The sequence below is a fragment of the Oryzias latipes genome, chromosome 2, assembly GCF_002234675.1.
Source record: "Oryzias latipes chromosome 2, ASM223467v1".
Lineage (NCBI taxonomy): Eukaryota > Metazoa > Chordata > Actinopteri > Beloniformes > Adrianichthyidae > Oryzias > Oryzias latipes.
In genome coordinates, this window is record NC_019860.2 from 14,366,745 (window position 1) to 14,390,506 (window position 23,762).

Here is a 23,762-nt window from a genome sequence, read left to right on the forward strand (position 1 = left end):
CCGACAGCAGGTTACAGGCGAGTTGTGACGCCTCTCCCGGAGCACTCCCCTGACGGCCCGGTAGACGTCGGTCCGCCCCCTGTCCAACTCCGCGCAGGCCTCCAACGCCTGCATCCGCGACAGTGGAACCAGGCGGTGTGCCCGTCCCGCCTCCGGCCGTCTTCGCGCTCCGGCGGTCCGCCCCTGCTGCCCGCGAGGTCCGCCGCTCATCATGGACGCCAATCTGGACGCCGTAGTGTTTCTTTCCGGGCCCCTGGCCAGGCCTGACGCTCCGACGAGGCGACCCGGATCCACCCCCTCTTCCTCAGAGGATGGAGTGCCTGGAGGAGGCGCTGAGCTGCCGGGGAATCGTCCCCACCACGCCGCTGCGTCCTCACCTTTTTGTGGCCCCTCTGCGATCCCACTTCTGACACCATAATTGGCAGAGGGGCCACAAAAAGGTGAGGACGCAGTGGCGTGGTGGGGACGACGATTCCCCGGCAGCTCAGCGCCTCTTCCAAGCAGTCCATCCTCTAAGGAAGAGGGGTTGGATCCGGGTGGCCTTGGCGGTGCTTCAGGCCTGGCCAGGGGCCCGGAAAGAACTACGGCGTCCAACTCGGCGCCCATGGCGAGCGGCGGACCACGCGGACAGCAGGGGTGGACCGCCGGAGCGCGAAGACGGCCGGAGGCGGGACGGGCATACCGCCCGGTTCCACTGCCGCGGATGCAGGCGTTGGAGGCCTGTGCGGAGCTGGACAAGGGGCGGACCGACGTCTACCGGGCCGTCAGGGGAGTGCTCCGGGAGAGGCGTCACAACTCGCCTGTAACCTGCTGTCGGCGGCTCCGATCGGCTGAGGTGCCATCCGGGAGGAGACCAGCGGGGGCGTGTTGCCGTTGGAAGGGCCTTAGCCGGGGCTGGTACCGACTGGAGCGGCGCACCGAGGAGCGGGTCGGAGGGATCGCCGTCGTGGAGCAGCCGCAGCCCGTGCATCCATCCGACGCGAGGACGTGGGTGGAGGAGCACGCGCCGGAGGACAGTCCCGCTGATCCCTGCAGACCAACCGGACAGGGCCTCTACATTAGGCGAGGGGCGCCTGCGGAACGGGTTGGTGGTTCAGCGTGGGCTTGCGCGGCGGCGGAGGGCTGGACTGGATCGCCGCACATCGTCGATCCCTCAGAGGAGGGGGATGGTGTGACGGTGTGGCACCGTCAGATGCCGAGGGGAGGCCACACCGGATTTTATTGTTTGTGTAATAATGTGTTTTGTTATTCATTGTATGTTATAATTTCCACCTGTGGTGCCGCCTGGCTGGGAATTGAGAGCAACGCCCCGTGGGTGTGGCATCCCACTTAAAGGTGAGCACTGCAGGTGGCGAAAAGAGAGGAGTGACAGAGTGTGCTGCGTGCTGCATGGCCCTGCGTGTAGCAACTGTTTATGAAATAAACACAGAACCTCCTCACCTTGGCTCCTCTGCATCCTTTCTCGGCGGGACCCCGCCACATCCTTCTTATCATTTATATTGCTGTGCCATCAAAGATCCTTTTATACTGTGATAGTTTTGTAAACAGTTTTTTTGTTGGATAAGAATGATGAAAATGTTCACACCTGTGTTTGGTTGGGTCCATTTTCCGTCTTGCATGCACCGGTGTGTGGATCAAAACTGCTTAAAAACATTGTACAGTTCCAAAAACTGCTTATGTGAAGGCAAACAAGAATTACTATAGACCTCTCCTAATTATGAATACCACTATTTCCCTTACGGACAGATACTGTAGGTGAAAACAGGGCAAACTTGAACAAGTCATGTAAAGTCTGTAAACTTGAACATGGTCTGTAAACCCGTAGAGTAAAAATGTTCACACACATTTTTTTTTATATGAGCATGTTACATGCGATAGTTTGTAGTCAAAACTTCAGCAATATGCAAGGCTAAAGTAAGGATGAAAGGGTTATACACAGGTGTGTTGTAAAAAAAATTCTCTCTCCACCCCCCTGATATCCTGCGAACTGCACAAAAAGGGGGCCATATTTGCTGTTCATGTGATGATTGCATGATCCCAAATAGATTGTAGCACTATAGGTAGGTGTGACTAATCTTTTACTAACGACTAGAGCAGGGGTGCCCAAATCCAGGCCTCGAGGGTCAGCCTCCTGCTGGTTTTCCAGAAACTCTGCCTTATCTGCCGCTGATTACCTGGATCAAGTGTGTTTAGCCAGGTTGGAAAGTGTGTAGGACACCAATCCTCAAGGCCTGGATTTGGGCACCCCGGGACTAAAGTGGGGCGAAAGGGTACAGTACTCCATCATTCGTACATCATAGGTGTGTGTAACTTCCATTAAGGCTACTTTCAGATGGTCAGTTTGCTGTGCATCTTTGTTGCACACATTATTAGAACGTTCATTAATTGATCAGAATGTTTAAACTGCCTCTGTCGCATCTGCGTATCACATCCGTTTCTCTGCAGCACAACGCAAGCTTTATGTAGTTCTATTTCTAGTCCAATGTTGCGGCAAAAACCTGGAGAACCAAGAAAAAGGTCAAAGTTTCAAAATAAAGACCTCTTTGCATATTTAAAATAAAACTTTATCAAATTTTATTTGATATTTAAGGTGACATACCAGCGCGATAACACAGGTAAACACCCCCAGATAACACAGGCATCCATTTCCGCCATAGACGACAAAAGTTTCATTTTGAAAGTACAAAAACACAACATTATTTATGGCACTAATCAGGCATTTTAGAATGACTTAGGAGAGGGCATGGGGCCTATTTGCTTAGGTTTTGGGTGAGCAACAATGGTGTGATAAACTACCCGACACAGGGGTGGCAGGACAAACCACTCTCTGGGAGCCAGGGGGTAGACGAAATGGAGACAATGTAAACTGACAGTCGTGAGACGGACTCCCCTCCCCAGACAGCCCAGTGTAAATTCTGGGTTAGTTTTGCTGATACTTTTCAAGCCTCAAGGGGACTAACTGCAAGACACACCTGCGCTCCCCTTAAGATGAGCCTCGAACAGGACACTACTCTGTACAACCGTGCCCGGAAAACCCAAAAGTGTCAGTCAAGGGTTGACCAGTGCATGTGACTATGTCTTTAAGCAAACATTGATCAGGTGAAAAGTGGCTAGCTCTGCTATCCTTACTACAGTCCAGCCTAATAAACAGATATTAAGACTTTGTCACGACCCTCTCGTTTCACACTAGCCGCGGTTACATGGGCAAAATATCTTGATCGGATCAATGGTCAGGTTAAAATTCAACCGTGCACATGGGCACAGAAAACCTTTTTCCAATTAGAACAAACGTTAACATGGTCACACTTTCGGTCGGAATAAATCATTTGGGCATGCGCAGTAGTGTTGAAAATACCGTAAGCGGAAATGAGTCCCGTTGTAAACAAACTGCTGCCACATTCATTTTATGCAGCAGCTCGGTAATATACGAGACGATCTTCCAAATGTGCTTTTTATTATTTTAATGAATATTATGAAGAGCCTGTTCGCTCATCGTTTTATTTTTAATCCGTGTGTGCTTTGTCTGTGGAAGAACGGAGCTGGAAGAAGCCAGTGTTAGGAGAGGCTAACACGCGCTAACAACATTAGCCTTTTGACGGACACAAAATCCAGGACCATGCAGGAAAAGCTGCAATCTGCATCTTGACTGCACGTAAAATAAATGTGTGGGAATAACATCAGCCTTTATTTAGTCGGGGCACAACTGAAAACACGTGATTGTTTGAACAGTTTCTAAGGACTGAGCGATATATCTGCTTTTTAAAGTTCGCACACTGCCCCAAGGCCGCTATGTGTGCTGGCGGCCCGAGCTCTGCTCGAACACACACAGTTCTCCTGAAGCCGACAGCCGCTAATCCAGAGCGGCGGGACGCTTCGCAGTCCTAATGATCACACATAACAAAACAACAAAACGCACACGTAACAAACCACCCTCCCCTCAAACACATATTAATAAATCCTGCTGCTCTGCTCAGAGAGGTTCACTCGGTCCACTGGCACCTGAACGCAGAGCTCGGGTGCCGGGTCCAGACATTTGTGGGCACGAAGCGATCCTCCCCCGCATCCCCTCTCTCGTGAGGGGTGAAAGAGAGGGGAGAGCGGAGCGGCACTTTGCACGGGGCGTCCGCAGAGCAGCTGGTCGGTCCCGTATGCGCTCCAAAGCTTTCTCTGGAGCAAAACACCGTCTATGCATGACGTAAACCAGAGCAGTAGTGACATACGATCGGAATGTACCGTTGACATGAACAACGGTCGGAACAACAATCGGTACAACCCACCTATCTCGATCGGAAAGAAATTTTGATCCGAACGAGTCTGATCGGGGCAGAGTATTCCGAACGGCGCGTTTACATGACGCATTTTTCTTCCGATCAGGCGTTCTTTCCGATTACTTTTGCCCATGTAAACACGGCTATTGTTGCATGTTTTCTTGCTTCTAGAAGCTCTAAACATGTTTAGTTTGCCAAAAAATATTTTCAACAACAGAGTTTGAACAAGCGTTCTTAAATACCAAATTGGCTCCACTTTTTACATTTTTCCTTGTTTTACCAGTAAGAAGCAAGTAATTTTAACCCGGTCCAAAAAGAAAAAGAATAAAAAAAATGATTCAATTGAGGTCTTGGGATGCAAATCTAAGCAAAACCCGGTTTATGGGTTAAACCACTCAAGCGCTCCCCTCGGTTCTTTAAATAAACCAATGCCATCACATGAATCTTTTACCACTTCCTCCCCGATGCATGTCTTCTTGGAAAATAATTTGTCCTAACAAGAAAAGAGGGATTCCCACCCTCTTCCCAATCCTCATCGTGTGGTGTGACATCCCATCCGGCTTTCCAGTTTCCCGGTGTTGTTCAGTCTACTGCCCCAGATATCACTTCGTTGTAAAATGATGCCAATTAGTAAAGCCAGTCGCCAGTGGCAGTGGTCTGGCTCGTTCGACGTTCCAGCGGGGAAAGTTATTTGGGTCGGCGTCTATTTTGGGCCCGTGATGTTGCCAGGAATACTTCGGGGAACAGCCACTGTTTTACAAGAGAGCACATCAATAATTTTCGTTGCCGTGTGTTTGCAAGAAAGCCATTGGCTTTGCCGTAACCGCTGTTGTTGGTGTCGGGCGGTGCAGATAAACACCCAAACTTCATTGGGAGTGGCGTGAATTTGTCTGGCTTTAAACTTTAACCCCAAATACCAAGGCAAGGCTTCACTGTTGGAGTAGTAATCACCGGCCTTTTCAAACTGACGACTAGACCAGTCAGAGCACACACACACACACCGGTGCATGCAAGACCGAAAGGCCAAAGTCAATGAGTTCCTTACACCTTTCTCTGTGGGTCTAACCACCCCCTTCCCTTCCCATACATTGTCAAGATGAAATTGGGGTGAAAAGTCCTCAAGCTTCCCACTGAAAAGGAAGCTGCTCTGCACCGAAGGGTGAATGGGTTCAGGCTGCCACCACCGCCCCTCCTCATACCACCCGAACTTGCACGCACACACTCAGGTTATCTCTTGGAGGACAGCCCACAGCAGAAGCGGTGGCAGCAAGGCGACATCTTTCAATATTTTAAGCAGCTTGGGATAATCTTTGCCACTCAGGTTTGTTTTGAAAGCACAGCGGAGGGATAAATAGAGCACGACAGCACCCCCACCTCCCGTCGTCTGCTGAAGCCCGTAAACGTTTGCGGAACCGAACGAGTCCCGTGCAAGTTTGCAGGTTACCTTGGCCTTCCGACGTTGTACCCATGACCTGCTGTATACTGCCTATTTTGCTAGGCTGGGGCACTACTGAGTGACAAATCCCTAAAACTGTGCCCTTAAAACATGCTATGGGCATGGCTAAAAGCTGAACTTGGATCGTACTCAACCATAAAGAAACAAACAGGATCAGGCGAGTCATGATGGCCCATCACAGTTGAACATGGCGAGGCGGAAGCAGAGTTTTTCCGCCTCACTGTTCCCTTTGTCTTTCTCCGCCTTTTTCGCTGCCCACTACTCTTTTGTTTTCCCCCTGCCTTTTGCCAGCCAAGGCCTCATTCTCTTGCCCTCTCATTGTGTGCGGTAATGAAGATTAGCCAGCCTGCCGCACACAATGGGGTCCCCACGTCCGGCGCCAGACTCCCCAAATCCTACCACAAGCTGCTAACCCTTCCATAAAACCACTGATGCTGCCGACCCCCTCAGTCCACTAGCCCCCCACGCGTTCATTCAGAGGGTGCACACAAACATGACTAACGTGCACTCTCTGCTCCGCCGCGTTGAAAGCGAATGGATGAAATGCCCCCCGTGATTAGATTAGGGTGGTTTTGACAGTTGAGAGGCAGAGCTTGGCGACTCATACACCGATAAACAGCAGCTCACCCAAATCCAGTTAAAGAGAGACAGAGTTCTCCTCCCCAGCGAGCGCAACACAGCTCCGGTCGTCCAGATTATTGCCCCCCCATCCTCCCACCCTCCCTGTTCCTGCATCTTTCACATTTTCTCCCTTTTTTTCCACTCTCTTCTATTTCAGCCTCTTACCCATCAGTCTCGAGGTGCTTCTTCCCTTTCTGCTGATCCCATTTCACCCTCACCTCCTCTATCCTCCACTTAATACCAGAACAAAGACATTTGCCACACTGTGTCACAAGCTATTTAGATGGAGAAAAAGAGGTCTTTATATGCAGTGCACTTGTTGTACTGGAGGAGTAATAACATCTGTATTGTGCTCAAGGTCAGCAGATCTTTACAAGTTCAATCCGTTCCCTTGTCAAGGTACTTTTAGCATTTACGGGAAACACTTGCCCCTGGATCTCAGTGAAAAATGGCTTCTCTAAACACGTCAGATGTGGTTTGTTGTCAAGCATAAATCTTGCAGCAAATGTGTGGAAAAACGAGCACAGTTCTTTAACTTAGTACTTCACCAAAACTTTGAAATGAATTATTTATTTTGTTCTATTGTTTTGAAGGAAAGTTTTATAGAAGGTTAGCTTAGCATAGCTTAGAGTGCCTGGCTAAGCTTGGTGAAAAAAAAAAGTAAAACTTTTTTCTGTGTTGCTAAATATTTCACTCTAAATTTTACTTAAATGCCTCCCCCAGGTTTTATTTTTATTATTTTTTATAACTTGTTCTGTCCACAACAACTGAACAAACAGATTATAACTGAAGGTCTTTTGTGTTGGACAGGTGTCTTTTAGGTTTTAAAAAAAACGTCAATAAATGTGTGGAATTTTTGTATGTCTTCGAACATTAATGTTGCAACAAATGTGGGTAAAAAGGACTACAGTTCTGTTAATTGTTAATTTTTCAAAGTTTTTAAGTAATTCCTATAGTTTGGTATACAAAATATTTTGAAAAACAAGTTTTATAGACCGTTAGCTTAGATTAACATAGCCTAGAGTGCACTAGTTAACTTTGGTATTAAAAAGAATTCCTGATCTTTCTGTATTACTACACTTAGAAAACAATTACGTGAAATCATCCTAAATTTTACCCAAATGTTACTTTCAGGTTTAAGAACTTTAATAAATATCTTGAAATTCCGTATGGTGTCATGTCGAACATAAATGTTGCAGCAAGTGTTTGGAAAAAAAGACAACAGTTCTTTAAATCATTAATTTTGAAGTATTTTTGTCTTTTGGAAAACAAAAAATTGTTTTTGAAAAATATTTATATAGAATGTTCGCTTAGCATAGTCGAGAGTGCGCTAACTAAATTTGGTATAAAAAACAAAATTACTGATCTTTCTGTGTTGCGAAAGTTAGAAAATAATTCACTTAAAATCCTCCTAAATGTTACAAATATTTTGAAATTTCCTATGTTGTCAGCAAGTGTTTGGCAAAAGGACTACAGTTGTTAAAACTGTTGATTCTTCAAAGGTTTGCAATAATTCTTGTAGTTTGGACATAAAGAAAAAAAAATTAGAAAAAAGTAATGTAGAATGTTAGCTTAGCATAGTCTAGAGTGCGCTAGCTTACTTGGGTTTAAAAAAAAGTACAAATCTTTCTGTGTTGCTAGAGTCGAATGGTTGAAGAGTCATGGTATCAAAGAACCTGTGTTATTTATGTGTCGCTGGCTATATTTCCAGTGTTAATGGGTGCACTTAGTTTCTATAAAAAGGCACTCAAGTTTTTGGTTTAACTTTTTTGCTCTAAATGTGAAAAACTCCAACTTATTTTTCTCTAAAACAAACCAGTTTTTGTTTTCATTAAAGTCAGTCCTTTTGGCATCCTCCTTTTCCTGGTGATGCTGTGTTTCGGGAAGACAGACGCGTGGTTCCACTGAGGCGGTTTGATGGGGACGCGTGTCTTTCTGTTGTGTCTGCTCAGAGAAAGTGACGGGAAATATCTCTCCGCTCCATTAAGCAGAGGTCACAAGGTGTTTGCGCTCCAAGTGCTCCATCATTGTGGTTTTCCTGCCAGCTGAAAGGTGCTTTGAAGATCACGCACACAGACACACACACACGTCTCGTAAACCCCATTGTAACAAAAAAGCTTAAGAGAGGAGCCCGAACTTGAATCTCTGAAAAAAAAAGGAACAATCCCATGAACCAAAGTCTCTCCGGTGAAGCAAAACAGCCTCAAATGTCTATTAGTACACTCATTCCTACGGAAATTGACTGTGTATAAAGAAGGTGGCAGATTTACAGCCAAATGGGCATTAGCCCTCTCAAACTCCGTCAGCAAATTGTGATTTAACAACTGGCAGTGTCTGTTATCAGCTCCCAGCCCGCTCTGTGTAAAACTGCCTGAAGGTGCTGCGTTGCCAGGCTTTGACGGAACGGCTGATTATTACCGCAAGGCTAATGTCGTCTGATAAGGCCGTGTGTGTAATTAAGCTGTTTCTGTAGTGTGTTATCTGAAGCTAGGTGGCTGCCTGGAAAGATTGAGCTGTTAGTCATGGAGGAGAGCGCCTGTCGGTGGCATTTTCAGTTTTCGTTCTTTTCTCCATTGTTCTTCCTGTTTTGTCTCCATGTTGAAAAGTTTTTGGGGATCAGGTCTACCCATCTGTCTAATCTTTAGCCCCTTTGTGCCCCTGACTCCTGGAGCATCGAGGGCTCAATGATACCTCCTGGCCAACCCCCTGCTGCTTCCTTCCATTGAAGTCAGCAGAGCGGCGCCGATAGCTCTACCATTCAGATTATTATTGGGGAAAATGAGGTGTCATACGTCCACGACAACCAAAACCCTTTTTAACCCAGAGGCACTATCACCAGCTGGGAGCTGGTGATGATCCACTCCATACTCTCCAAGGAGTCTGGTAAGAAGAAGAAAAAACCCTCAAGGCAAGATTAGACAGTTTTTTTTTTTGGTTAGATTTTTCTCTAAGATAGGTGTGGCTGTTGAGGTGCAGTGTAAGTATTGCAAGCCGAAGCTATATATCGCCGTATCTGTCAGCTGCGACGGCCACCGCTGATGAGCTCCCACGCGGTATCATTTCGTATCGATTAGGCGCAACGATGCAAACACACACACAAACACACAATGAGCGTTGGCGAGATGGACGCAGCCCGAGGCTACTGGTCATTTAGCTGTCACCTCAAAGTGATGGCTTGGCCTGACCCACCAGATCAATGGGAGACATAGACCCAATAACACGTTGTGGCGGGGTAAAACACACACACATGCATAAACACACACACTGACATATGCACTGCACTCTAAAGGCAAGGGTCTTTTCCAAGTTTTACCTCAATAAAGTGTTGCTAAATAGAGGTTTTGTATACTTGTGTCTAATTTGTACGTGTATAATAAAGTTGGGATGTTCAATGGATAGAGGCTAAATCTTTTTTTGATATAGTTTTTAGTATCGGTCGTAAATAGGTTGGCACATGAAATAGCAAAAGTTTCAGACGGGCAGATACAGACACATCCTTGACACGGTTCACCAGGCTCAAGTGACCATTTCCGATGAAAAGTCGATGTGAACGTGCGTGTACACACATTTAGGGCTTCTGCGAACAAGCCTTTCGCAATGTGTCGCTACACAAGTTTTTAAGTCCACTTTTGGGCTCCAAGTTTAAAATGTGGGGCCATAGAACATTAAAACCAGTTGAACTTTGACCAATCAGGGACTCGGCTGTGGCAGTGTCAAATTGATCATGGAGGAGAAATTAATAATTGCGGTTCGTGCCCGGAGAAATTTATATAACGCTACGTCATGTTTCATATCACTCAAATGCACAGCTTCAACATTTCAGACCAAGTCTTTTCCAATTGTAGGTCCATGCGCTGGTATCAGATAGTGTTGGTCCAGTGTGAACACCATTGGCTAAATATAACTAAACTTTCAGGAATCTCCATTTAGCGTGTTACTGAATGTACAACCCAATGCTTGTGTGGTTTCACCTATTAGTTGGACCTTTCTGCCATTTGATGCAAATCATTTTGGTTAACATTAATTTGGTCCTTTCTATATCTAGAAACATGTCTAGAAATGCGTCTTCATTCCTAAAAATGCAAGTTTTTTCATACAATTTTAGCAATTTCTCTTCCCCCCAAAGAATCAAACCCATTTTTCTCCGTTCTTACTGCCACATGTACCGTTCCAACTATTGGGCTACGTTGATGCCCTCCTCTGTTTGTCTGCGGTTTTATATTGTCCGTTGGGGGCTGTTCCTTAGCTTTTCTGTTGTCTCTCGTATACCACTTTTTTTTCTTCAAAACCTTCTTTTATGTTATGTTCTCTCGTTCTCCAGTGTACCCCCCCCCCCATTTTCTTTTCTCCCCATGTATTTCATGCGGTTAAAAATGTTAGTACCCTTCTAGTACATAATGCAAAACTGAATGAAATTGTTTGAATTTGATTAAAGTTGTTATAAAATACACACTTCTTCAAAATAACCAATCACTATCTGAAATTGCTTACAGTTGTTCTTCAAAGGGAACCATGTTCATAAAAAAACTACTAAAATGGACTTTTAGTCATTAATTTTATTGGTTTTGTGAGTTTCAAGTTATGCAATCCACGATTGTGTGTTTTTCCTTTGATTACCAGAAGAGTATACATAATTTTGTCTATGTAAGTGTGTCCCTAAACAGTTCTGTTGTGTCTTGTTGAAGCTTATTCACTTATAATGATGAATTTTATTTCTCCAGAAAGAGCTTTTTGTCCTTTAAAATATTTTTATCCACAGGCAGTTTTGAAATTCATGTAAATAGTTTTTCTCGGGTAAAAATCACCCGAGAAATCGCACACATCATAGTGTTCGCCGGGTGATGTCCCCTAAGGTGATGTCCCCATCGCGATAACGGTCATTGACACTCCAGACAACAGTTTAATATGGGAAGTACAAAAACATATAATTTCTTACACAAAACGTGCATTTTGCAAGGACTCAGTGAATAAAGAAATAGTGTGGGGCCTGATTTCTTAAGTTTTGGATGAGCGAAAAGGAGAGGGCTGGACAAACTTGACTCGGGGGTGGCAGGACAAACAACTCCTCTGGATTCCTATTCGGGAGTGGCAGGCAGGGCCACAAATGTCACAATTATAAGACAAGGCTGAGGAAGGTTCCGGGTGGTAGGACCTTCTCCAGGCCTTCCTTAAGGTCCTTTTTTGCGTTGTTGTGAGCTTTCATGTGCCAAATAGCGGAAAGTCGCCACTGAAGACGGTCATGTGCGGAATCTTAATAGTAATAATGGTAATAATGGATTGGATTTGTCTATGCTTTTCCGGACGCTCAAAGCGCTTACCTATGTGTATCCATTATTCATTCATTCTTGTTGATGGTAAGCTGCTGATGTAGCCACAGCTGCTCTGGGGCAGACTGACAGAGGCGTGGCTGCCAGTACGCGCCTAGGACCCCTCTGTTCATCACCGGGACATTCATATGCATTCACACACCAGTGGAGCCACTCTGGAGGCAGGGATGGTGAAGTGTCTTGCCCAGGGACACAACGATGGTTAACAGGAGGGAGCGGGGATCGAGCCAGCAACCTTCCGACCATTAGCCAACCCGCTCAACCGCCTGAGCCACTGCTATTTTATTATGGTATTGGTCATTTGCATGAACACTTGCTTCAGACAGATAGATCTGGTTGGACCGTAGGAGTATAAATTGTTTCATCAATGACATTGGGAGTTGGGTCATCTAGACCCACTAGACAGTGTGTTGAACCTTTTTTCTTCAGTGATTTGTGAACCTCACTGGTGTCCATAGATTACATGAAATCTTTCCACCTTTATCCACCTTTGTCATGGTAGGGAGAACACGTCAATGTAAGGAGGGGGTCATCTAAGATAGCACAGGGGTTACACCCCCATTTTTTTAACAGTTTCAGTTTTCTTTTTTTTTTTTTTTTTACCTAAATGGATAAAGTCAACATAAGGTGTTTGCTAGCTCTGGTAATTGTATGGTACAGGTTTGTTGTGAGAAAGTTTGAATTACGCTAGATAGCCACAGTTATTCTTATGTCGGAATCATAAGCTCTGACCATTAACTCAAGAATTTTGGCAAATAATTCAAATCAAATAATTTGATATAAAGAAAATAAAAATCAAACAAGCATCAAAGCTAGTCAGCACTTTTGTACACCATCTTAAAATCTATAAAGCTTCCAAGGGTTCCATTTAATCCAGATTATTCAGCCCCAAAAGGAAGCTGCTGCTGGGCATCATGTATCATCTTTCAAGTCATGCCCCCCCCTCCAATTACTGTGCATGTAACAAAAGTGCTGCCTTACCCCCTCCAGCTTAGGGACCCCTAAAGTCCCGTCTTATACCCATTGCTGACTGTTATTCACAGCATCTGTCTCCATCATCTGTAAAATTTAAACATGATCATCCTAAAATTAATGAGCCTTATCCTCCTCATTACATTTATCTGTTTAGTGGCGTTTTGGGCCTTCCTTTAGGGCGGTTGTGCATGCTCCTCTGTTCATATTTATAACTCGGGCTTTTTATTAGCAGCATAGTGGGGTGCTAACAGTTGGGAGGCAGCATGCGCTTTGATGCTGATGGCAGGCGGCTTGGCGTGGACCAAATGTGAAGAAAGGCATCGGGGAGAGAGGATCAGCTGCCAGGCCGAGAGGGCCCGCTGAAAGAAGGGAGGAGGGACAGAGGAGGAGAAGCAAGGAGATTAAGCGGGAGGAGAAAAACCAGATCAGGTTCACAGCTGTAAACCTGCTTCATTTTACTGGAAGCGTGTCTCGTGGTCAGCAAATATTTGTCCCACCTGCTATATTTTATACTTTTCACACTGCTTTATACCATCACCTTCCTAGATGGTATGAACTGAAGAATGCGGGTTTTGCAGAAGCTCAGTAAAAAATCTTTTGTAGGTCATTCTAAATGCCTTAGGCGATGTTTAAAAAAAAGGCTTGAAATTGTGTGTTTAATCAACCACTTTTAATGAAATTTACATGCAGGTTTCGAGCTATCATGTTGGAAACTCTTTTGAGGAACATAGTGGGTGAGGGAGTCGTAGAGGGTGGAGTAGTGGGGGGTGGTGGGTGTAGCTGTGATCTCTTGGCTGCTTGGGTCGGGTGCTGGGGCTGGCTTGCGGAGATGAGGCTCCGGCTGGGTGGCTCATGGGTCTTCGGGGCCCTGGCTTTGTCCTTGGCCCACGTCTCGGTGTCCAGTGGCCCCAATGGCTGCCACCTGGTACGGCCGAGCGCGCCTGTCCTGGGGGCCGGGTTCGCCTATGCCTCCCGGTGACGGGGGGGCTGTAGGGGGCCCCCTCTGCGCCTGGCTGGGTGGGTGGCGGCCCCCCCGGGCTGCGTGGGTCCCGTCGCCGGAGGTGCTCCTGGCCTAGGGGTCTCTCCCCCCCTCCCCTGGTCTGGCAGGACGGGCTGGGGAGGATCTGGTTCACTTCGGCAGCATGCATGTATCTCCACCCCCACTGGCACATTGCTCCCTGTCTGCTTTATCTCTCCTCCTAACCCAAAGTGTATTGATGGACAGATGTCTTCCGCTCATCTTAGTGTAAGAATTTCACCTTTGGATGTAATATTTGTCTTTTCAGCAGATCTGGTATAATTGTTACACAGCTTAAAATAATAACCTAACCTATTCAAATTGGCGCTTGTATCCCCCACTCTCTCCCCCTCTCTCCCTTTTATTCTCTTCTACAACCCCCCCCCACAAACACACACACACTTTTCCCCTTGCCCTCTCCACATACACTAAATGTGACAAATAAATAAGAAAAACATAAAAACAAAAAGGGGTTTATGCAAATTTACACTCTGATTTTCTGAAGATATACAACCTCTTTTTGTGATAGTAAAACCTGTCCAACACAAAAGGCCTTCAGCCCTCATCTGTTTGCTCAGTTGTTGGACAAAACAAGTAAAAAAAAATAAAAAAAGAAAACTCTTGTGATCAGGCAATGCAAGTTTTAAGTCTGTTTTTTTGGGCTCACATTACAAACCATGGCCATTGAACTTCAAATTGAAAGATAAAACAGTTGAACTTTGACCAGAGACTTGGATTTGGTAGTGGCGTATGGGTAGCATCTTTTTCAAAAGGCAGAATAACAAAGATTTTGAAAAGTGATCATGAAGGAGAAATTAGTAATTGTGGTTTGTGACCAGTGGGAATTACACCTAGACTTTCATACATCCAAATAGAGCTGTGAAAGAAAAAACTGGAGCAAGATTGTGAATATTGGCACTGCTTTGACATTTCACACCCAGTTTAGGTCCATGCGCTAGTATCAGGTAGCGACAGACTACACGTAAGCTAAAAGCGCATCCAAGAATGTCCTGGTGTGTGCGTACCACCAGTCACAAGCACCTCTGTACATGTGCTATGGGTTTTCAGACATGTCCTGTCACATGGAGGGTTGCAGACAAGTGTGTTCTTTTCTTAAGTCTTGTGCTATCCAAGGCACTTTAACTTTGGGAGTTGGGTCATCTCCACAAGACAGTGCTCTAAACCTTTTTTCTTCAATGATTTGTGATCTTCACTGGTGTCCATGGATTACATGAAATCCTCTTCGCCTTTATCCACCTTTGTCATGATAGGGATAAAACGTCAATGTAAGGGCGGGGTCATCTGGACCCCATAAGATAGCACAAGGGTTAAAAGGGTGTGTAAAATGGGACATATGATTCTTGTGCATGTGACATACGGGTGATGCTGTCAGACAGTGCCCTAACACAATACTCTCATCATTCGTAAGGTGTGCGCATTGGCTCCTCACTGATCGTGCGCAAATGCGAAAGCACTGGTTGTGCAGGCAGTATGTAAAGTGTCCTGTAGGATGCTCACAAAAACAGCACTCTTTTCATATAATTCATGTGGTTTAAACTATGAAAAAAAAAGGATTGAAGAACTATCTAGTAGCATTGTATAGATTTTTGTTTCATGCAGCATTTGAACATCAATTGTTACCTTTCATTGCTGCACCAATTACTATAAAGTACAGCTGGCAAAACCAGTAAAGTGAAAGTAAATGTCAAAAAAAACAAAACAAGTCGAAATGGGTTTCGTGGATCGAGTCTCTCCTGATTTATCCTCACACACCTTTCTTTATGGATCTCTGACTCTTTGACACGCCGCATTAAGGACGGGCAAAAGCGCAAACGTTAAAATTAACGACAAGTGAATTCCATTTAGCTCTTTCAGGTTCAGAGAGCAGTTTCCCAACGCATTCCCACACTTGAAAAGTACAGAGCCGTTATTAAAATTATGAATAACTCCAGTGGTTCCATTTTCTGCTATACAAGCCAAAACATCAGCTATTAAAAGGCCTATTTAATTTGGATTATTTGCCTGTTTTGCCCATTTGGCCGTTATCAGGGTTTATAAAATTGCCCGTGTGGAAAGAAATGAGCCGTTATTATACATTTAATTGTTGAAGAAAACACAGCGGTAAACACTTAAGATAAGTCACAGCAGGTAAGGACCATACTGTGAGGATCATGACATACCTATACATCATACATGTTAGATATTGCTAGTGTAGAACCCCAAAAGGAAGAGACCAACCAGGCTTGATGGAAGGTACTTAAAAGTTTATTTAAATACGTTTTAGCGAGACAAAGCCATCAAACCAGGGAGAAATACAAATGGTATCAACACAGGACCTGGCACTGAAGAACTGAAAACGGGGATGGGGAAAAATGGCGTCTTCAAATCTGGCTGATACTACCCCTCAATGACGTCATGAATAGTCGCCGGTGAGCCATTTGGTGACCCTCTTCAAAGACAGGGAACGGGAATAAGAGTCAGGAGTGGTAGGGACAGGGAAAATGAAGAGGAGGAGGCTCAGTAGCCCTCCACAAGAACAAGATGCATGAAGAGGAACAGGCCCGGTGACCCTCCACAAGAATGACACAAACATTGAAGAGGAGCGGCCATGGAAACACTTTGAAGAGTTGCATAACAAAACGAAAAAACGAAACGAAAAATGTTGCATATTGATGCAAAGCTGGTTATTGGATTTAGATTAATTTGAACAGTCAAAGATTTACGCCAGTTCAAAGAGTGTGTGTAAGTTAAGCGTACCTTCTGACTTCACTGGTGTCAAAGGGTTCGTTTTTTTACACTTCAACGACATTTTGTCTTCTAACCAGATAGCTTTTTTTAAACTACTGTAAAACAATTGTTTCTTTCCATCGTGACCTGGTTACACCTTTAAGCAAACATGTATTTTTTAAGCTTTAGCTTGTATTTGTGCTGCTGATCGTCATGTTTTTTTGTCGGCAGACATGCTTTTCTATGTTTCTAGAACACAATGCACGTATTGAATTGGCCTTGAAATAGGAACCGTGCAAATGTTGCTTCAGGGGGGGAAAAAACTCATGACTCAACCAGCACTGATGAGTTGAATCTACCATCTACCACTGATAAGATTCCCCCCGACTTTGGTGGAGGTGGGGTTGTTGGAGTAGCTGCTGGACCGCCTCAGCTTGTCTTGGCAGGGACGAAAGAATCATCCCGAAACCCCTTCAGGAAATGGACCCTTGCTTTGTGCGTAGCAAATTGAAGTTGGCTCCCCAGGTCGGCGTTTGTCCAAATGGACTGCAGCAATCCTTTATTTTGGCTTTCGTGTGACGCCTTTGGCTCTTGATGGCTTGCCCACACACAAGCCTGTGTCACTGAGTCCGCCTTAACAACGTGAAGATAGGTTTATGCGTGTGGGGCTGCACAAACACCCGTTTGAGAGCGGCATAATTACACACTCCCGCACATGCTCCTGCCGTGTGCTGAGGATCTGCTGATCAGCTGCATGACCTTCTCTTCAACAATGTTAATGTCACCTCCTGGGGGAAGGGGAGGAAGAAAAGGACGAAGGAGAAAAGGGGAGTTGACGAAGCGATGGCGTGGAAAAAAGCAGATGCTTGTGATAAGCTCGTCTCACCACCCTCACCTGGAGACCCTTTCATCCTCGGTCTGCACGGACGCGCTCAGGAGTCCGAGCCCTCGCGCCGTGACGCCCCCGCAGGTCGTAACCTAACATTTTGCGCGGCTGAACCCATCTCCCGCATGCGTGCACTCAGGTGTATGTGGCCTGTGGCCTGTGGCTCGCCGGTTGAACAGATCCTGTTACAGCAAATGTCACACTTCCAAAAAGGATTCACCCCCTGCAGTGAAAATGAAGTCGACACCTTTCTCACTCTGCACTCCTGCCTCTTTCACCTCCCATCATTCCTTCTCAAATCCTCTTTCACTCACTTTCCAGCCCCCTGTTGCACTGATTGGTTTGCTGGGTAACCCCCCCCCCCCCCCCCCCGAACTGGAGGCTTTCAGAAGATAGTTACAGTGGATCAGGAGTAAAAGTAAAAAAAAAAATTGACTCATTTTTTTTGCAACTGGCCATTAAAAAGGGATAATAGACACCTATAGAAGAAGTTCTGGTCACATAAAGCGGCCTACACTCAGAACAGAGATTGACATACGTTATTACATGGTTTATCACAACAGCAAAACAGTAGAGAAGACCTCTGTCCTTCAAATGGTTCTGTGATGGACACATTTTACCATCAATGGCAATGTTGTTAGTAGTTTGTTGCCTATATTTCTGTCTTTCGTTACCTTGTTGCTTGACCCAGTGGACATATGTGTTTATAAATAATTTCTGTACAAAAAGAAATTGTAGTCATGTAACAAGTGTTCAATCATGCGCGGGATCATGCTTTTGTAGGTATCTGTGCAGTCCATTTATTTCTGATAATGGACACCTCAACTGGCATTGGCCATTACTTCAACAGCATACTCTGTCCAACCCTGGTTAGGTTACTAGAACTGAGTATGCCGATAATTTTTAACATGTCTTTTAGCATCTGATTATAGAAAAATAGATAAAGAAAAACTAAGCTTAAATTGCATTTCAGTGTATTTCTTTATTCAAATTGTTGTGAATCAGGCGCAGATGGAAAAGAAAGGTGTTTGAAAAATTGTGTATTTGTCATATTTTTTACTTATCAAATACACTATTTTTAAACAGCATTTCTTTTAAAAAGATAGGATAGGGTTGATCTATGCAAACCGTTTTGCCCCCAACTCAAAGGCAAATTTCTAATGAACTCCTGCCGCTCTGCAGAAATGGTGTCCTACTAGTTTTTTTTTTTTTGTAATTTAGACTGAAAACTGCATCATCGTAATTAACCCTATAACCCTGGAAATGTCACCGGCGAAATCTAAATAACAAACTTTGTTCCCACGATCACCGTGAATGAGCTGATTCTCACGTGGGGTAAGGCCAATTTTCAGATAGAGTTTGCACCATTGTGCAACACGTTACTAATATAAAATGTTGCATAACAACGCAAAGCTACTTCTCTTCGCAAGAAAATCTGCTGATTTATGTTAGTTGTGTAAGCGCTTCACTACTATGCAGTGTTGCATTTCAGCGCAAAGGCTGCTTTTCTCCGCTTAAGAATCTTACTGGAATTATGATAGTTGCGTAAACGGTTGAAGGATTACGTTAGTTGAAAAAATGTCAACACTGGAGCTAAAGCTCTGGTGTTAAAGCGTTAAAGACCACTGGGTTAAAGAACACTTAACCCTTGTGCTATCCAAGGCACTTTAACGTTGAGAGTGGGGTCATCTAGACCCCCACTAGACAGTGTGCTGAACCTTTTTTCTTCAACGATTTGTGATCTTCACTGGTGTCCATGGATTACATGAAATCCTCTTCACCTTTATCCACCTTTGTCATGGTAGGGAGAACACGTCCATGTAAGGGTGGGGTCATTTTGACCCCACAAGATAGCACAAGGGTTAATACAGCTGGAAAGATGGTTGACGTGTGTTCTCTAAATGGGCTTCAAGTCAAAGATAAAAAATAAAAAAAAACTGAAATATTTATCAAATTTAAGGTCAAAACTTCAAACAAACTGCAAGAAAACTGCTAATTTTAGACCCGTCACAGAAAAAGACACACAAGGCGTTGAATTCATTTATCTTATATCTTCTCTGAAGCAGCTTTGAAAATTCAAATCGATGTAAGCTGTCAAACCTCTTCTGTTTTCCCTAAGACAAACTGACTCCCTCTCGTACCCATCGCTCCCCCAAAAACACCACCAACAACAGGTTTTTTTTGGAGCTTGTAAACAGGCAAAGAGGGGGGAGTTGGGCGATTGTAAACATCTTTGATGTGCTCAGTCTGTGCATCCCCCTTACCCGTAATGGAAGTGGCTGCTCCGTCTGTCAGTGCCTATTTGCACACAAATGAAGTGGCGAGTTGCACGCACCCGGTGGAGCTGCCCGCCTCTATCTCCGCTGTCAAAGTAGCTTAGCGGCCACACGCGGAACGCAACCATGCCTGGGATCAAACTGGCCCCCGCCCGTTCAGACATAATAGCTTCATCCTCGGACGTCTCCTTCCCCTCCTTTCTTCGAAAACCTTGCCAGCTTGTCGTAAAGTAATAGACTTCTCAGGATGCCAGTTCAGACAAACAGGAGATGCGAGCTTTTTATTTGCCCTCTGTGGGGAGAGGTGTTTGGAGAAATGAGGATGGAGCGCATAATACCTCAGCTGAATAAATCTTCCTGTCTTGGCGCAGCGGATATTGGTGCACAAGTGGTTTGCCAAGCTCTGAAAAATGCCGTTTGATAGGAGTTTTGTACAGTTTAGCGCGCCTCACATTCATTCTGCACTGCGGAGGCTCCAGTCAGTCGGGTTGTAATCACCCATCCCTGGTGGTTTTGCCAAGTTATCCTGGCTGTCTTGGTGGCTGTCTGTGCAGAGCTGCCAAGTTGCTTGCCAGGCATATTTCCTCCTCACATTGAAGGGGTATAGGATGTTCTTGTTGGATTTATCAAACAGGCTTAGTTGTAACTAACGTTTTGGGGTTTTCTTGTGTTACAGACCTGTTTGGAGTTGGAACGCTACCTGCAGACGGAGCCCAAGCGTCTGTCAGAGCTCTTTGATCAAGACTTGGACGGTCTTCTCACTCCTGCTTACCTGAAGGAGGATGGAGATGAAGAATTGGCGGACTCTCTGCTGCCAAGCCTGCCCGGCCTCGCTGAACCTCCAAGCCCCCTTCCGGCACACCTGTTCTCAAAACGGAAGATCTCTCCCTCTGGCACGACCAGGGAACTTAAACCCAAAGGACAGGTGCACGAGAACGTAGAAGGGATGGAGGGCGTCCACCAGGCTCAGTTGAGCGCAGTCACCTCCCTAACTCCGCCGTCGTCGCCAGAGTTAGGCCGGCACCTCGTCAAACCCAACCAGACGCTGACGGCCTCCGCCGACGGGACGCTCACTTTGAAGCTGGTCGCCAGGAAGGTGGGGCTCGGCACCGCCCGGCTGGTGGCGGGGCATACGCTCCCAGTCCGGATGAAGGAGGAAGAGGATGGGGCCGCGTACGCAATCGGGGTCGGAGAGCTACCAGAGAACAAAAAGAGAGTCCACCGCTGCCAGTTCAACGGCTGCAGAAAGGTGTACACCAAAAGCTCCCACCTAAAGGCCCATCAGAGGACACACACAGGTGAGACAAGTCAATTTAAACACTAACCTGCTTCCTCAACATATTCTTTTCACAAAGTTTTTAGTTCTATTAAAATCTTGAAGCCAAGAAGTGGAATAGACTGAGGTAGCTTTGTTACCACTTTAGTATGTACGCTTTTACGGTTCATTAGCTACATTTAAACTACGATCAGACTGCCTTCAGCAACACGTGTTCAAGCAACCACTTCCAATGAAAAGTCAATGTAAACATGCACATTTTGGGCTTCCGTGTTCAAAACTAATGTTCACATGTCGCAATGCAAGTTTCTTGACCATTTTTGAACTCTACATATAAAACGCACGGGCACTGAATGTGCTATGAAAGAACAGTTAGAGAAAGAAAAAAACAGTACTATGATGAAACTAGCTAGTATCCTCTTTAAATGTGGGGGAACAACCAGTTTCACAAAAAATATTAGCAAATTTTGTTCAAATATCTTGTATTCATGCAGTTTTCAAATGAAAACTTTCACTGGAAAATTGTAAAAACACAGTAAACACAGGTGCTAACAAGATTTTGTATTACATTTTACTAGGCCAGCACAATAAATCAAAAATTCATTGTTATCAAGCTGTCCAACACGCATATTGCATGAGACGGCACAAATTGCGATAAATGGTTACGTTAAATGTGCTAAAGCAATCTATTCAAAGTATTCAAAGTATTTAACAAATCAAATTAATCCATTCATCCATTTGACCTATCAGATGGAGCCCTGTTATGTTAGGTGCTCGCCTCCCAAATAGACAGGGGTCATTTGAAGTATAATTTAGGTTAAGTGGACTCTTATGAAAATTAAGCTGTTGCAGTGAAATGGCAATGATGTTTTTAGTTGTTTTGCTATTTGTTCATGTATTGCAAGTTATATCGTTATCGCAATATTGCAAAACAGACACTACCACTGTGCCAAAGACTTGCTTGATCAAGCTTTAATTTACAGAGTAAATTGCGCCAATGGCATTAGAAAGCTCATAGTATCCAACTTTTTTTTGGGGTTAAAACCAAGTTAAAACGATATGTGAACAGAATTTAGTCTGGTAAGATTTAGGGGTGTTGCAGTAAACCTATTTGTCCCAGGGCTCCAACCTTTCGCCAGATTGATTTCTGGAAATGTGTCCAAAACTCAACAAAACTTGAAGGAACTCAAAAGTTCAGTGGTAGCTTTTATCTGTATGGCTTATGTGAACAACAAATCGATCTAGCCAGTTATTCCCCTATCTTTTTAGATTCCTGAAAGCCAAGATAAGCAGACTTTGAGTCACCTGGGAAAGAAAAAAAATGCTTCTTGGACCAAAATGGTTAGAATAATAATAAATAAAATCCTAGTACAGGCTCTTATGGAAATATCCTTCTATAAAATAAACAAAATGTATTGACCCAAGAGAAAAAAAATAATAAATTTTTCTTATCAGTTTTTGTTTTGCGCAGTGCAAAAGCAGGGCAGGTTTTCCTAGTCAAGGCTCCTTTGAAGAGGGGGGAAAAAGAAGGAGTGTGGCGGGGGGGGGGGTTCAGGAGCTATAACTCTCTGGCTCCTCTATCTCAATCCCAAACCACTCAGACCTCTGTCAGGGAGCTGTCCTCTGTCTGAGTAACTGCACCGTGATGGATGGATTGACCTGGATAGGCCACCATTTCCCTGCGTTATTCCAGGTCCGTCCCCTAGAAGTCCGTTTTTTTGGGGGGTTTTTTTGCTCGAGTTGACGTTGACTGACTTTGCCGGAGTGGTAATAAAGCCATTTTTCCTAGAAGCGTTGACAATTAGCTGAGTGTTCATTGGCCGACCCAGTGCCAAATAGATTTTAGTATTGGGGGTGGGGCCAATGTTTCCTTTTAATCGTTGGGGGTTCTGGTCTCTTACCCCTCTTTAAGGAAACCATTCAGGGGTAAAATGAGATAATTATTGACACATGATACACATTGTTGTTTCTTTAAACCCGATGGGGGGGGGGTCAGCAAAGAGCGTCCATCATGCTAAATTAAGTTACAGCAGCTCCATTGAGATTTCTTTTCTCCCCACCCTAAAGTCTTTTCTCCCCACCCTAAAGTCGTCGCTAAAGGCCTTACATGTGTGCACTTGCTTTTTGATGGGTGTGAATATGGACACACACAGACACACACAATAATACATGTTGTCAACTTCTGTATGTTGAGGATAATTGAAAGATGCTAGATGTGTGATCGCGCCCTTCGCGGTGCACAGGCATCAGCCTGACTGCAGGGAAGGGTGCAGACGTGCCATCGGTGATTCTCCCCCCACCTCCCCTCAGTGCGGCATGTCGACAGCTGCTGTAATTAAACTCCATGCCAACTGGGCCAGCTCTTGGAGGCCACTGGTGCTGCCCGGTCTCAAATCCATACAAGCCAAGGCTTGTATAAGGGAAAAGTACCAGAGGATGAGAAGAAGAATTGGAATCCTTTAGGGGGTTGTTTGATTCTATTTAACGCCTGGGTTCCCTTGAGTACCCAAAATGTGTCAAAGGTTTTCCTTCAGTTGTCCTGGTACAGTTTTCTAAGAGCTTAATCTAGTCAACTGGACTTTGTGGAGTTGAACTGTATTGTTCCACAGCCAAGAAACTTCTTCAGTTGGCATTAAAGTTGGTAAGAATTGTTGAAGCCAAGCCTTGTATGGGAAATGACCAGAAGATGACATGAAGTAATAAAACCTTTAAGGGGTTGTTGTTTCCTTTACTTCTTGAGATTTGTGTCTTAATCCTGGTTTGGTTACTTGAGAACCCTTAGTCATGTCACCTGGACTTCTGGAGTTTTTTTTTTTTATCCTCAGTCAACAAACATCGTCAGTTTTAACACCTTTTAACACCAGAGCTTTAGCGCCAGGCTTCACGTTGTTTTGACTTGCGTAATTCTTCAACCGTTGATGCAAGTAACGGA

The 23,762-nt window shown here is 44.9% G+C and overlaps 1 protein-coding gene across 1 annotated transcript in view; it reads left to right on the forward strand.

The window, feature by feature from the left end:
- LOC101158924 (Krueppel-like factor 7) overlaps positions 1 to 23,762 on the forward strand; it is a 57,356-nt gene that overhangs the window by 12,561 nt on the left and 21,033 nt on the right. The window contains exon 2 of the mRNA XM_004066536.4: positions 20,231 to 20,852. Coding sequence (XP_004066584.1) covers positions 20,231 to 20,852 — 622 coding nt within the window. The remainder of the gene's footprint in view (positions 1 to 20,230; positions 20,853 to 23,762) is intronic.